General features: G+C 37.4%; 1 protein-coding gene across 1 annotated transcript in view; it reads left to right on the forward strand.

The window, feature by feature from the left end:
* NAPEPLD (N-acyl phosphatidylethanolamine phospholipase D) overlaps positions 1-13,907 on the forward strand; it is a 24,987-nt gene continuing 11,080 nt past the window's right edge. The window contains exons 1-2 of the mRNA XM_026067723.1: positions 1-172; positions 10,699-11,011. Of these exons, the coding sequence (XP_025923508.1) occupies positions 10,715-11,011 (297 nt within the window). The 5' untranslated portion in view covers positions 1-172; positions 10,699-10,714. The remainder of the gene's footprint in view (positions 173-10,698; positions 11,012-13,907) is intronic.

The raw sequence follows: 13,907 nt of genomic DNA on the forward strand, positions 1-13,907 counted from the left end.
AAGAAACATTATATAATCTCCTAAAAAATATATATATATGCTTCACGATATTGCCGGCTTAGAGAAGGTTTTCCTCCTGCAGACGAGACACAGACGGATGCGGAGGGCGGGCGGTTGTGTAGCGCGGTGTTCCGCAAGTGCGGAGCGGAAGGTGTTCACGAAGTAATTTCAGGTAATTAGAGCAGTCAAATAATCGGAATGATGGCTAATTACCTGCAGTAAGGATGTAGGGGGCATGTTTGTTGAATGCCCTGCCTGCATGCGGCTAAGCTCGTATTCAGGTTCAGCAGAAATTATTTTTTTCTTGTGATGAGTATTTCTTAACCTTTATTTGCTAGCTGGCAGTTACGAAGCAAGCCTTCAGTTTACCTTTTTTGAGTGGCTGATACACACAGTGTTGGCAGGGAAGTGTGACTTGTGCGTATGTATTTCAATTGATTTTTTCAAGCTATACTGACTAAAGTGACAGCAAAATTAAAAATAGTGATAAGAAAATAAATTAGTGTTTATAACTTTTCTGTTTTCTGACAAAAAGCTCTTAAGTGGTCTTTTTTTTTCTAATTCATAGTAAATAATTTATCATTTAACAGAGTAAGTAGACCTGCTTTATTGAATAGGTAAAACTTGGAGAGGAAAAAAATGAAAATCTTATTTCACAGATGAAATAAGATTTTATCTTATTAATGCAAGAATTATTGCAACAGTTGCCTCAGAAATATCTGAGATGATCTGAAATTGAGATATGTAATATAAAACAGATAATGATAACTTTGCATACCAGAAGACTGGAAAGCCTAGTATGATTTATTTGCTATGATAGCAAGGACAAGTGGGAGAGAGGGTTCAGGAGAGGAGGAGGGTAAGGGATGAAAGTCAAACTGCTCAAACATAAATAACAGCTAATTGAGCTTCAGCTTGGCCTAAATCAAAAGAGGTCTGCAGCCTTTTTGAAAGGAAGCAATCCATTATTATTACTGTCTTTATTTGTATAAACTAACTAGATTTGAGGAACTGCCTCAGCAGAAATCCTTCTGATAAAAATTCATTCAGCCCTGATAAGTCTGAGACTGAACCAGAGCTGCTATTTCTCAAATCAGAAATTAACTTTAAAATTCTTTGCTATACTGCAACTGGGCAAGCAGTTGTTTTGTCTGGAATTAGGAAGATGCTAATACTGCCTTAATATTAAGTGCCTCTATATATAACACCTGCCATGACATTTCTTTTTTGGTCACGTTTATAAATCCATTCCTGATCTCGCTTTAATTTTTTTCAGTCAATTGCTGTAAGTATGTAGCTTGTAGGCTGCTAGCACTGTAATTGGGGCCGTACTTCTAATGTGCTCAGAGCAGGGGCCGTGGTAAATCACTTGGCCATCTTGTCTCTAAGTGCATCTAGAGGCTGCGGGTAAAAAGGATTTTTCTTCGAAGCATATGTTGTACTTGGATTGAATTTTTTTAGAAAATCTAGGAAAGAAGTGTCAACGTTATTTACCATTTGTGTGTGATATTAGTTATGTGGCAGCTGTATAAAGTAGGGATGATTTGGGTTTGAATAGCATACAGCTAAAGCCAAACAGATAAACCTGACAAAGCTGTTCAGCAAAGAGACTCGGATAAAACACTTTGCTGCTGTTGTGTCCCTGTTGTGAAAAATAAGGTTTGATAAGGTGTTGTGTGAGGAAAAGTCAAGCAGTAAGGAATAACAGAGTGTGGGTGTATATCAAGAGATTTTTGTTATGTAAGACCTGTTTGCACAGTTGGAGCTGATGGTACTATCTGTGGGTAAGGTTTATTAGAAGATTTCATTTTTTTTGTTGCTTATAATGTTTGGAAATAATTTCAGTTTAGGCTGAAATTTTGCATGCTGTGTACTGTTTTTTGAGGGAAGGTTTCAGTGAGGTTCAGCTGTTTCTGATAATAAGACTGAGGCAACAGCAAGTTGTTTGTGTTTTTTATTTAGGTTTGCTCAAATGAAACACTTTGTCTTCTGAAAACACCTACATATTTGGAACAATGCCTTGAAAATTAGTAGATGGCTAACATTTGTGTTGGAAATGTGCCTTGACTCCTCCATCAGGGAAAAAAAATCAGCTTTAAAATTACTGCTTTTGTTGTTGACTAATAACCACAGCACTTTATATTTCACTTAGAATATATGACAAGACGTAATTTAAAATTGTGGGGACAGAGGCTGGGTGTATATAGGAAAAAGGGTTGTTGGGAAAAATGTTAATGTGTTGTGATGTTTTCAGTTTCCCTCGGTGTTTGTGTTTTGCTTTGTCTGGTATTCTACCACTTGTAATTTCTTTCAACTGCTGTGTTCTTGTTACAGCACTCTTTCAGCTCTATCTCCTATGCTTTCTGGCTTTACAGTGTTAAGGTCTGAGAATTTTAAACTTGAGTATTTGGAAAGATTGAGCTTCTTCTAGATTAACTTCTGTGAAACATAGTCTTTGAACAGTTACATTCAGCAAAATATAACATAAGGAAATTAAAAAATTTCCTTTCTTAAAGAAATAAGTTTAACTGATCGGGAAATAATTATTTGGATTTCAGTATGATTGAAGTTAAATGTTATAAATAGTTCTATAAAGACTGTAAATATATAAGGAGTGTGTGTGTACATATGCAGAGAGAGGGAGTGTGTTGTTTCTACAAGCAGAAGTAGAGCATATATTGAAATGTAAGTGTGAAGTAGATAGAGAATTTAGGGAAATATTTTGATATTGCTGGGAAATGACATTGGATCCTGTGTGCCTGGACTTTGAACTCGAGAGGGAATGAACTAGACTGGCATTTAAATATGTATATAAACAAAAATCTCATGATTATGTATAGTAATTAAAAAATAAAAGCTAGTTTAGTGCTTGGGAGTTGCTGCACTTCCTGCATCACTGAGGTTTTATAGGGTTTAAAAAGATTATTCTCAGTGTGTCTCTAGAGAAGGTTTGCATAGGAGTTTGTTCCTTTCTGGCATGGAGAAAAAAGGAAAAAGAAAATTAAAAGGCTTAGTAGTATGAGCTGGAGATAGCAATTGCAGAGTTGCAGACATAAAAATGGCAGAGTTACATATAAATGGACTGCTTCAGATCCTGCTTTGCTATTTGGGACCTATGGATAAAGGTTTTAACATGATTTCTGTGTACTTTTATTAAAGCAGTTCTTATCTTTCCTCTATGAGCACATGCTAAAAAAAAAAAAATCTAATTTCTACCATAGAATGCTCAAGTAGAGCCTTTGTCTCATATGTAAAGTTATTTATAAGTATTATGTCATATTTAAGATATGTAAGATAGGAGACCTTTAATACCGTCAGGACAGAATGTAAGCTTATAATATTTTAAAACCTCCTTTTATTTAAGAAAACCCATGCTAGGAGGTCCAACATCACATAATAACTTGAAATACTAAAAATAAAATGCATAGTTTGTTAACGCAGAGAGGTGGTTAAAGTGTGTTTATAAATGCAGAACTTCATAGTTTGTTTGTTCTAACAGTAAGGCCTGTCCTGGAAAGGTTGGCACCTGTGATTAGCTGCAGACACATCAGTAGACCAGCTGAAATTAATAAACTGTTCCTCTGTGTAAATACTTACAGGAGAAGAGTTGGTACCAGAAACCTAAAGCTGGGGTCCAGATCCTGTCATGGAACAGGTTGCATGTTTGCTCTTTTAGAGACTTTTCCTGGAGCTCTTTACAAGGATGAAGGGCTGTCTGGGGAGATTACCATTGCTGCTGCAGTCCACGGGTTATCTGTGCTCAGCTGTGGGCATGCGCTGTCTTCTGTTATTTCTGTGTTCATTTTAAAAATTGCTTGCATTTTTTTGATTCATCATCCAGTTACCGTCTTGCATATTGTAACACAGCTGTAATGCACAAACCTTGCCTCTGCATGTTGTCAGCCTGAGTAGCAGTGCAGGTAAGAACTCTTTCATTCTAGCGCCTGTTTCCCACATTCTTTCATATACCTTGGTAGCGATACAAAGTTGGTTGTTTAGGGAGAGTGCAGTAAAATGCTTTCCGTTTTGGAGTAGGGAAGACTGACTCGTGCTTTCCTTCTACGACTGCTTCAGGAATAGCACAGAAATGCTGCTACTTAAACTCCATTGTAATGATAGTCTAGGCCACTCTTTTTAAATATGATGACCATATATTTGGGGATACTTTGATTCAAGACTGCAGTAAAAGAGTAGAGGAGGAGATAACTTGTTTTAGTAGGCATGTATAGGTAAAGAAACTGGCTACTGGGTCTGTTGTCTGTGCTAAATATGCATGGTCCATATAGATGACTAGTAGCATAACTGGGCTATATAGAGTATGTATATACCAGGTAACTTGTGTAATATTTAATGAGTCCCAAGTAGGTCTGGGGAGTATAAGTGCCTGTATTGGACAGGGACAGTTAGCTGGCACTGGTGCCTGGAAACAAAGAATAATTCTGTGTTGTCCCGCTTCCAGGAAGAGGCATCTTAATTCAGTTCACACAACACCTGCAGCTGCTCAGATTTAAGCCAGGACTGAGAAACAGCTGACTCCAGGTACTACTGATGGACGTGATTCTAAAGACTATTTACATTTGTGTCCAAAGGCGTTTAAGAGTGTAGCTGATATGCACTCATAATCATTATGAATAACTTTCTATTGGTTTAGCTCCCTTAGTGAATGGCAGGAAAGTAGAGGTAGGAATGCATAGTAGCAGGAGTGGGCTTCCTTTTGGGGTGCTAGCTAGCTATCAAATTTGCTTGGTTATAATATGAAACTTCACTTCTGGGGATGGGGAAGAGGCAGCCAGAGAGTTTAAGCAGCACCACTACTGAATGTGAAACTTTGGACAGGGAATAGAAAATGAAATGTTTTAGGGGCAAGGGAAGCCTTTGAATCTGACTCTGTGGCAGATGTAACTGAGCTACACTGAAAGAATTCTAGATGGGGGGCGAATCTCATAAATTATGCTGCACTGGCATAGGCAGCTTTTGTTTATAACAGTGTTGTCCTGCTCTCGCACTTCCCTGTCTGTCCAGTTTGTTGGTATTGACCATTGCATGTCTGCACGGCGATCCAGGTGAAACGTTAGCACTTCTTTAGGGGATGGGAAGGTAAGAAGTGACTCTCTAGATCAATTAGATCAATTTTGTGATCGGATTTGCCATGTGGACATAAATGTTTGTTCTGGCAAGCCTAGGGGTGTGGTGAGTGCAGATGAGAATGGCTGATGGTGGCCACTGCTTAAGAAAGACAGCTGCTGTGAGGTGTCTAGCCATGGTCTTCTGTTGTTAGGTATACTCCTATATTTCCTTTATTTGTAACTAAAATCTCAGTCTCTATTATGTCTAAATAAAACTTTGCTTTGTTTTACCATTGATTCTCAAAACTAGATAGAATTTGGATGAATCCTTTGCTGTGTTTAAGGGATCGTCTATAGGGAGAGCTACTTCAGTTTCTGATATCAGCTCAGTTACTCATCTTTAATTCTGTTAGCACACCAAATTACTGTAAAGTCAGGATACGTACTGGTCTGTAAGAACAGAGAAGAACATGCTGGCAAGCTATAGCTGTGCTATAAAATGGGTGCACCCAAGAATGGAAGACGGCTATACTAGCATGGAGTTTGGGGGATTGTGGATGTCTTGAAAATACTCTTATCAGAATAGGACATCACGCAAAATCCCTAGCTGGTTGTTAAAACAGTTTGAACAAAACTTTCTGTAGTGCTTGTTCTAGAATGATCTTTTAAACGGAAAACTCAAATAATAGAAGTATTTATAGATAAGTTAGTTCCAAGCTTGAGAAATCTTTGTGTGAAATATTAAGTGTGTCTGGAAAATCTGCTGTTGTAACTGGTTTGAACAGCCTGAAGTACTTCACAATAAAAGTTAAATGCATTAGAATTTTCCAGTTTCAAACTGTTCATTAATTAATACAGACAATTTCAGACCTGAAGGAAAAATAAAAGCACAGCCAAGATTTAGCTGGCCATGATTTGTTAGTTAAGCATGTGAGAGGCTTTTTTGGAAAAAAAAAAAGACTTGTTAGCCCCCTAATATTTGCAAATATCTTACTTTTTAGCTAAAGTTCTTTTTTTAGTTTCAAGCCAAAGTGCACTTCTTGCAGTCATTAAAAATATATAGAGAAAGAAAACTTCTGAGTTATGTACAGCAGCACACAGCTTGCAGAAAGCTCGGATACTTGCTTCAATAAGGCTATGGTGCTATGATAAAGCACAAACCGATGTAGTTCACTAGGTCTTGTGTGCCATCCCTTTTAGCTCATGTGTAGCGCAGCCCAGTTCTGAATGTGCTCTGTGTCCAGAGACTGCAATTAGAAATGAAACTTGTTGCTTCCAAAGTAGAGAACAAAAAAGGCTGTTTTGAAAGCTCTGGGATGTTTGCAAGGTAACTTTGATGCTCCATGGCTGTCGCTGGGTTCCATTAAACCAGGTTTTCATTATAATTCTTTTTTAAACTTTTAGTTTATGAATTTGTTAAGTGAACAATATGTTTCTGTGTAGAAAAGGATAAACTTGTTCTGGCAAACTTTGCAGGTAGTGGCATGTCTGCGCATGGTTAGATGCTTAGTAGGGAGAGTTATATCTGTTTCAGGTATGGAGTAGTAGATGTTAGAGGGCACTGGGAGAAAATGCGAAGACTAATCCAATAGTTTTTGTGTTGTTGCATGTATCCTAAATAAAGTTAAAATAGCTTGGCACTTGAAGCTCCGCAGTGTTTAAAATGAGCGTTTTTAAAGGAAAAAAAAAATTCCTGTAATTTTTAATTTATATATTCTGTTTTCAAGCTTCTTTTGAAACAGACATGAAAAAGTATTAAAATGTTTAACTAACCTTTTAATGGTTTTCCTAAATAAAAGACTTGAAGCCAAAATATTTTTTCTTATATCTGAGATTTCAGTCATATAAGCAATGCTAAAATAAATGAATGAGTGAGCCAAAACCTACTGCCTCAAAGGCTATACCTATTTTCCAGGTATAAACCTATTTGCCGTGCCAAAAGACGTGAGTTTCCAGTGACCGACCTACGGTTTCTGTTTTGCTTTGTGAATTAGTAGGGGCACCTTGATGTTTGGTGCTGGCAAACCAGTTATGTGAGCTCTGCATCTTGATTCCTGTTCAGCTTCGTCCCATTCATCAAGTAGTGGTGTTCTTCCCTTCTGCCTCCAGCGCTTTCTGGCATGGTGGATGTGGCATGGCCACACAAAGTCTCATTCAGCAGTTCTTGTGCGTTGGTGCTTTTCCTTCTCTGACTGAAGTTGGGTGAAGCCTCTCTGAGCACGGCGGTGCTGCAGAGGTGTGGTGCTTTCTGCCCAAGCCCCCCGTACGAGTGATGGCAATCCCCTTGTTCTGTCTCATGAGTAAGCCGCCTTATTCTGAAGGACGTTTGCCATTTCGTTGAGTTAAGAAGCAGTGTAATGCTCGTAAATAGAATAGTAGTCTTCCTCCGTTGGTTTAAAACTGCAGAAAACAGCAGATTTCTTTATTACAATAACAAATATCCACTGAGAGCACAACCCCTCTTCCTTATCCTCCCTCCCTCAAGTGAACAATGTCCTAGTCCAGTCTGACTTTAGTGTCTCTGTCACTCACAACTTGGCTGGCACCCCAGTGCTTAAATTTATTTTTCAAGTGCCAAACTATTATTTTTCTTTGGGAAGAACTCAAGAAAACTGGGTGAATTATCAACTCATTCCTGACTGGGTGTTTTATGCTATTTAAAATATAGCTGCCAAATCTCCTTGTATGTAAAGGCTTTCTGGTGCAAAAGGATAATAATCTTTTAGATTAATAACTGGTTCAGTTTCATATTAAGCTAATAATTGAAACATGCTGGCTTCCTAGAAATGATTGTCTGCCGTTTTTTCAAAAGGAAGATTAGCTTGCTTGTGCTGTATTCCATAAATGCTCTTGGATATATTTTATCAGCTTAAACGAAACAGAAGTGAAGAGGCAAGATGGATACTTTAAAGAAAAGTACAGGTCCCCAGGAATACTTCATCAGTTAATTGCTTGTAAATGTATCCCTTTCGTACGCACGTAAAAGAGTTTGAAGTATTCTGTGAGCACTGAGGTCTTTTCCCCCTTCCATGGCTTATGGAGTACTGATGAAAGTTATGTATGTGCATCATGTGGAAAATATGTTGGCAGACAGCTACCTGCAGTGCCTTAAATGCCTTGGCATTGTCTCGGTTCAGTCAGCATCGCTGATCCCTGCTTTCCCCAGAGGTTTATACTTTCAGAGGAAGATCAAAGGTTTATATAAAAAATTTAAGCAAAAGCAAAATTCACTTATTTTAGAGATGCATGAATAGATAAATGGAAGCTTAAAAATAAAACCTTAGGCACTTTTGTCTCTAATATAAAGTGCCTTGTAGGACCAATAATTACAGAGATTTATATATTTAAAGATCAGACATCTGAGATGTTAACAGATTTCCTGGAATTAAGCAGCTATCTGATTAAACTTTGGTAATTTGTTTTCATGATGCTTTCTAGAAGAGTAGGTGTTTTATGCTGTGTCTGCATGCTTTGCTAAATTAATAAGCTGACTTGGCATTGAAAATGCTCTTTGAGGAACGCCCATAAAACTTTTGAGTTAAAATAACAGAATATTTATTACTTTTTTTTTTTTTTTGGTATTCCATCTGCCTTTTTGTGCTCATTCTTTTTGTTTCCATTTATGTCGCTTTAAAATAGCATGGAGCGAGTTGGGTGGCCATTCCATTGAAGGCTGATTACTTTAAATATAGAATAGAGGAGAAAGCCTAGGAGTATCAAGAATTACAATTAAAATTACAATGGAATTATGGTATCTTATTGTGAAATAGAAGGTGCATAAATGGATTGGTCTCTGTAACCTACAGCAAAACTATAATACAAAGAAATTACATTTAATTATTACTGTAACTGAGAGTATTCCTGCTCAAAAAACAGTGTCAGCAATGTCTGCTGAATGTTGATTGATGCTCCTTTACCAGAAGTTGTTTTTGATGCATTAATATTTTCTCTGCCATATGGTAGAATAATGGTTATTTTGATTAGCTGTGCAGAGGTTTTGAACAATAGTCATGTATTCACAATTAACATCATAATCTTGTTGCTCAGTAATCAGTTGTTGCTTAAGTAGCAGGAAAGGGCTCTGCATTTGAAGTTAAAGCATCACTGGTAAATGCCTTTTTTTGTTCAATTTGATAACACTTTATCTGTGTGTAAAAAGCTGAAATGTTGCACTATTTTATTTTTTTTGCTGTAACTGTGAAGTTATGAGGGATACAGTGAGTTCTGCCTCATCAGCTACTTAGAAAAATATCTCATTTAAAAATAATAATTTCTAAGGAAACTACTGAAGGTTATATGTAATTCTGTTCTCTGAAAATGTTCTTTGAGTGGACTGACTCTGGTACAGAAGCCTGGTGCTTCTTGTATGGGTACATCAGTTAAAGGGTGAGTGTCTAAGTTAGTGAAAAGGTAGGTGGTCTAAAACATGCGGTGGAGAGTTTTCCACAGCACTAACTTCACAATTTATAATTAAAAGCTCTTCCTGTATCAAAACAATATATCCTGCTGTCTGTTTGTTACTGGTCATCATCTACTTTTTAGTCAGGTGGAGTTCCTCAGTACCAAGAAGTTGAGCACTTTTTAAAATACCAACCCCTTCTACTCCCCCTTTTTTGTTGTTGTTAAATGCTGGCAGAACATTGAAATGTTGAAAGTAAATATAGAAGCTGAAGCATTTAGCTTTGACTGAATTGCTTCAGCAACTTGTTAAGTAAAATGCAGATCTTTGTTTTCTCCACCTTGGATATAGTGAGATCTGTAGGACTCATTCCTAAGCTCTACAAAGTATGTGTGCTCTATGGAGTAAGAGACTGACTACTGAGGTCTAAGTTTTCTGAGAAATGTCCCTAAATTGTGACTTTAGAGAAATCAGCTTTTCTCAGTTTCTCCACTTTTTTGCATTTTGCAATGGAATTAAGAACAGATGCTGCAGCCATCATTTATTTGAGACATCCCAAACTTCTGTGGCATTTCGCTAGCCAGTTCAGTTAAATTTGTATTAAACTTACCTTTAAACAGTTAACTCTGCTGTTATTACAGTAAGCTTATCTCTCCTATTTTGTCCAAAACAAAAGCAGACCAAATGTCTTTTGTGGTCTGAGTTTTCTGCATGTATGTGCATGTGTTGATGCATCTTGTAGGCAGAAGTAATATGTTAATGCTACATGAGACTGCTGCCTTTATTACAGAACAAAGTCACTACATAGGCAAATCCTAAAGTACTGTATAGTTCCAGTGTCTCTTGGACAGGTTTGCAGGATCATGTTACGTCAGGCACTGAATGTCATAAGCTTCAGGAGGGACTTAGTATTCTTCCAAAACGTAAATTAGGGATCCCTTCCCCCTCAGTCTTATAGTTGGTAGATAATAGTGTTAGCATCTGAAGCTGTGCATACCAGGGAGGAAAATTTTGCCTGGACTACAAAGAGATCTCATGTCTACTTGCCAAGGCATGTTTTTTGAAGTCTTTTGTGTAACAGCAACTGTTTTAAAAGTGTATTTGTTGAGAAAAATACATTAGATCATAAAATAAGAAGGGCGGGCTTGTTTCTAGTGTGTGTGAGAATGTTCAGGTTTATGAATGTTGATCTTAATCCAAGAAAAGATTGATTAATTGAACATGTATTTTTAGTTCTTCTCAAAAAGATATGGATAAGAAAGCAGATGAAGAGCAGCCTTTGCCTGCGTGCAACCAGTACCCCAAAGAAGCAGTGAGGAAACGTCAGAATTCGGGTCGCTGTTCCAGGGGCAGCGATTCTTCCAGGACCTCCAGGAAGAGCTTCAGGCTGGACTACAGATTAGAAGAAGATGTAACTAAATCAAAGAGGGGCAAAGATGGGAGATTTGTCAACCCGTGGCCAACATGGAAACCGCCAACCTTGCCAAATATTTTGAAATGGTCCCTCATGGAAAAAAATAACAGCAATGTGCCAGGCTCAAAACAGGTAAATACTTGCATGTTTTCTGTTCCTGATACTGATTGCTTTTGCCCTCTGCCCTTTTCAGTAAAACAGGAGAATTTCTAAGCAAAAATTGTTAGGCTCTCATCAGTTTTTTTTTTTTTTCTCTGATTTTAGTACTGTATTACCTTCTTTTAAAAATGTGAGTTAATCCTTTCTGACTCTTTAAATTTTTTTCCTTCCTGTTAATTCCACCTTTGATTTATCCAGCTCAGTTTATATTTATGAAAACTACAAAAATGGCCTCCTAGTTCAACCATAAATTTCAGTCATGCTGTTTCTTTTTTTAATAGGTGTTATCCTGTGAATCATACTGTGGACCACTGTTCATATTGAAAATAATAGCTGTGTCATACCTCACTTAAAATTTTGGGCGTTTTTTTCCAGACTATCTACTATATATTTTATATATATTTTTTTGTAAAAACTGTACCAAATAATTACTGTCATTTACTTATGGAAGTGTTTTCCCCCACCTTCCTCCAGTGCAAATCTGTTTCTTTGTTTCAGTACATCAAGACACAAAAAAATTGCATATGTTAAAGCTAACCTGAGCAAGGATTTGTACTGAAATGTTAAAGATACAGTGTCAGCTTACTGAGAAATACCATTACTTGTTCTTTATTTGTATTGCTTCTGTCAGATATTGTATACAAAGATGGTCTTAAAAAGAAAGGGGGAGGGGGAGTGATCTCTGAGAGAAACTTTGTTTCTGTGAACAGGAATGGGTACTGGAAAACCACCCTTTATCTTTGTGTCCCCAACAGTGTTACCACTGTTAGGGCTACAGTTTTGACAGCTAAGATTACTTCTCAGTGTATTTTCTCATGCATTGACTGAACTACAGAAATACTGTGCTAAGGAGTGAACAACTCGAGAAATCATTTTTGAACCAGTAGGCATTAATAAGGTTTTTAAGCATCCAAGAAGCAAGCACAGTTGTAAATCTCATAATATTTAGCAAAGAGTGTATGCTTTTCATTTTTATGTGAATTACCTGTGAAGGAAGCTATTTGATCATCCCTACTGACAAGAAAGCGGTGTTACTTATTAACACATGATGGTCAGAGTTTTTTGGATTTCTTTAAGTATTTGTGGCAGAGAATATATTTAGGGAAGAAGTAATCTTAGCTGTAATTGTTCTATAATAATTTGACTTCAGAATGAGGCACAAGAAAGCTATTTCAGTCTTGGGCTTCCTTCCAACAATTTACCGTGTTTTTAAATTTGATGCTCTGCTTCTAGACATTGTTTGTACCTTGTAGTAATAACCGCAGCTGTGTCTCACCTAAGTGGGTACAAGCTCTCTAGCTCTGCAAGCTCTTCCTCTTCGATGTGCTGCATTATCGCGCTTTGTGCACATTTATGCAAAATTCACCCCCTGGCTTGTTCCAGCTGCCTTTGACAGCTGCCCAATTCTGTATATGTACAGGAGATATAGTAAGTGCTAATGATATCTTGTCAGCAGCAGTCAGGAAAGCTGGTTAGAAACTGAAAGGCAGTGCTCTGCTGTGCTACGGGCTGCAGCGTGTACAGCTCCCCAATGGCAGTGGAGAACTGCAGCGCTCCCCTTTAATTTACAGGATCTCTATTGCTGCAATAAAGGATGATTACAAAGAAATCTACTCTGTACCAGCTGTAAAGTTGTCTGATCCAGTTAGGATTCATTTTGGACTAATTTGTTGCTTTGCATCTGAAATTTTTGAAATAAGTACTTGCAATTATTTAGTAGCTTTGAGAAGTAAATCAGAAATAGAAAAACCTTGATAGGGATCTGTGAAATGCACTTCTTGGGGACTTGGCCATTTCGATGCTTCTACCTATGTCTCCTCCACATCTAGGTCAACCTCTAAAGTGCTTCTGAGCTTGTTTAAGGTTAAAACTGAGAGCACCGTGCTTTGTTGGCACGGCTAGCTCTAGCAAACCTAGAACAGCCTGCTGCTTCTGTTTCCACTTCGAGTGCCAGTGATACCTGCGTACACTGGAGAGGTTTGTTTTATCTGTACAAAGTACTTTGCATATGTAAAATATATATATATATTATCCAGGATACATACTTTGCTGTTTAAAAGCAATGTGCATTGTAATCATGCCTTCACAACAAGCCTCTGTTATTATCCAGGATGCATAGACTTTCTGTACTTTCATTACAGGCTATATTAATGACTTTTTTTTGGTGCCGTGGAAGTGTCTTTAATTATTAGGTGTTGAATCAACAGTTTAGACTGTTCTAATTTCTGAAAAATCCAGTGGTATTCCAGTATGTACTAAGCACCAAAAATCAATTAGCTGATCTTACCAAAGCTAGTCATGCGTTCCTTCTTGCTTTGCATTAGGAAAGAAAGAGCGTGGAGGGGGAGAGGGCAGCAGAGCAGAAAGAACTTTCATATTATTTCTGTGATAAGACATTTTCTTCTGTGGGTAGCCAATTTGGCAATAATGTCATATTTCAAAGTTCTGTTGTAACTCTTATAGTATCAATATTTGTTTCTGGTCAGCCTGGCAAAGAACAAAATGTACTAAGGCAGGATAAAGGTTCTGTAAGATTATATATTTCGTCTATTATGTTGTTCTATCCTGCTGTCCAAGTTTTAACAATTTCCTATGAAGTATACTGCCAATAAAACTTGTGCCTTAGTTTGAGATCTTACGATCGGAGTAATGAGTTCTTAATGCTTCAAAAGGTAGGCCCCAGTCCAGATTTTGAACCAAGAAGTAAGTTTTCAATCATCAAGAAACAGTATTTTTTTTTGACTTCCTGTTCTTTGGAGTAGAACCTGAAAATGCACCTCTCCTTTTCCTATGACTAATTCTAAGGATGGGATCCACGTAGGTCAACGTTTCTCAAACTTAATGAATAAATAAATGTAATCTCCTGTTT

This window comes from Apteryx rowi, unplaced genomic scaffold (assembly GCF_003343035.1).
Source record: "Apteryx rowi isolate R43461 unplaced genomic scaffold, aptRow1 scaffold_261, whole genome shotgun sequence".
Lineage (NCBI taxonomy): Eukaryota > Metazoa > Chordata > Aves > Apterygiformes > Apterygidae > Apteryx > Apteryx rowi.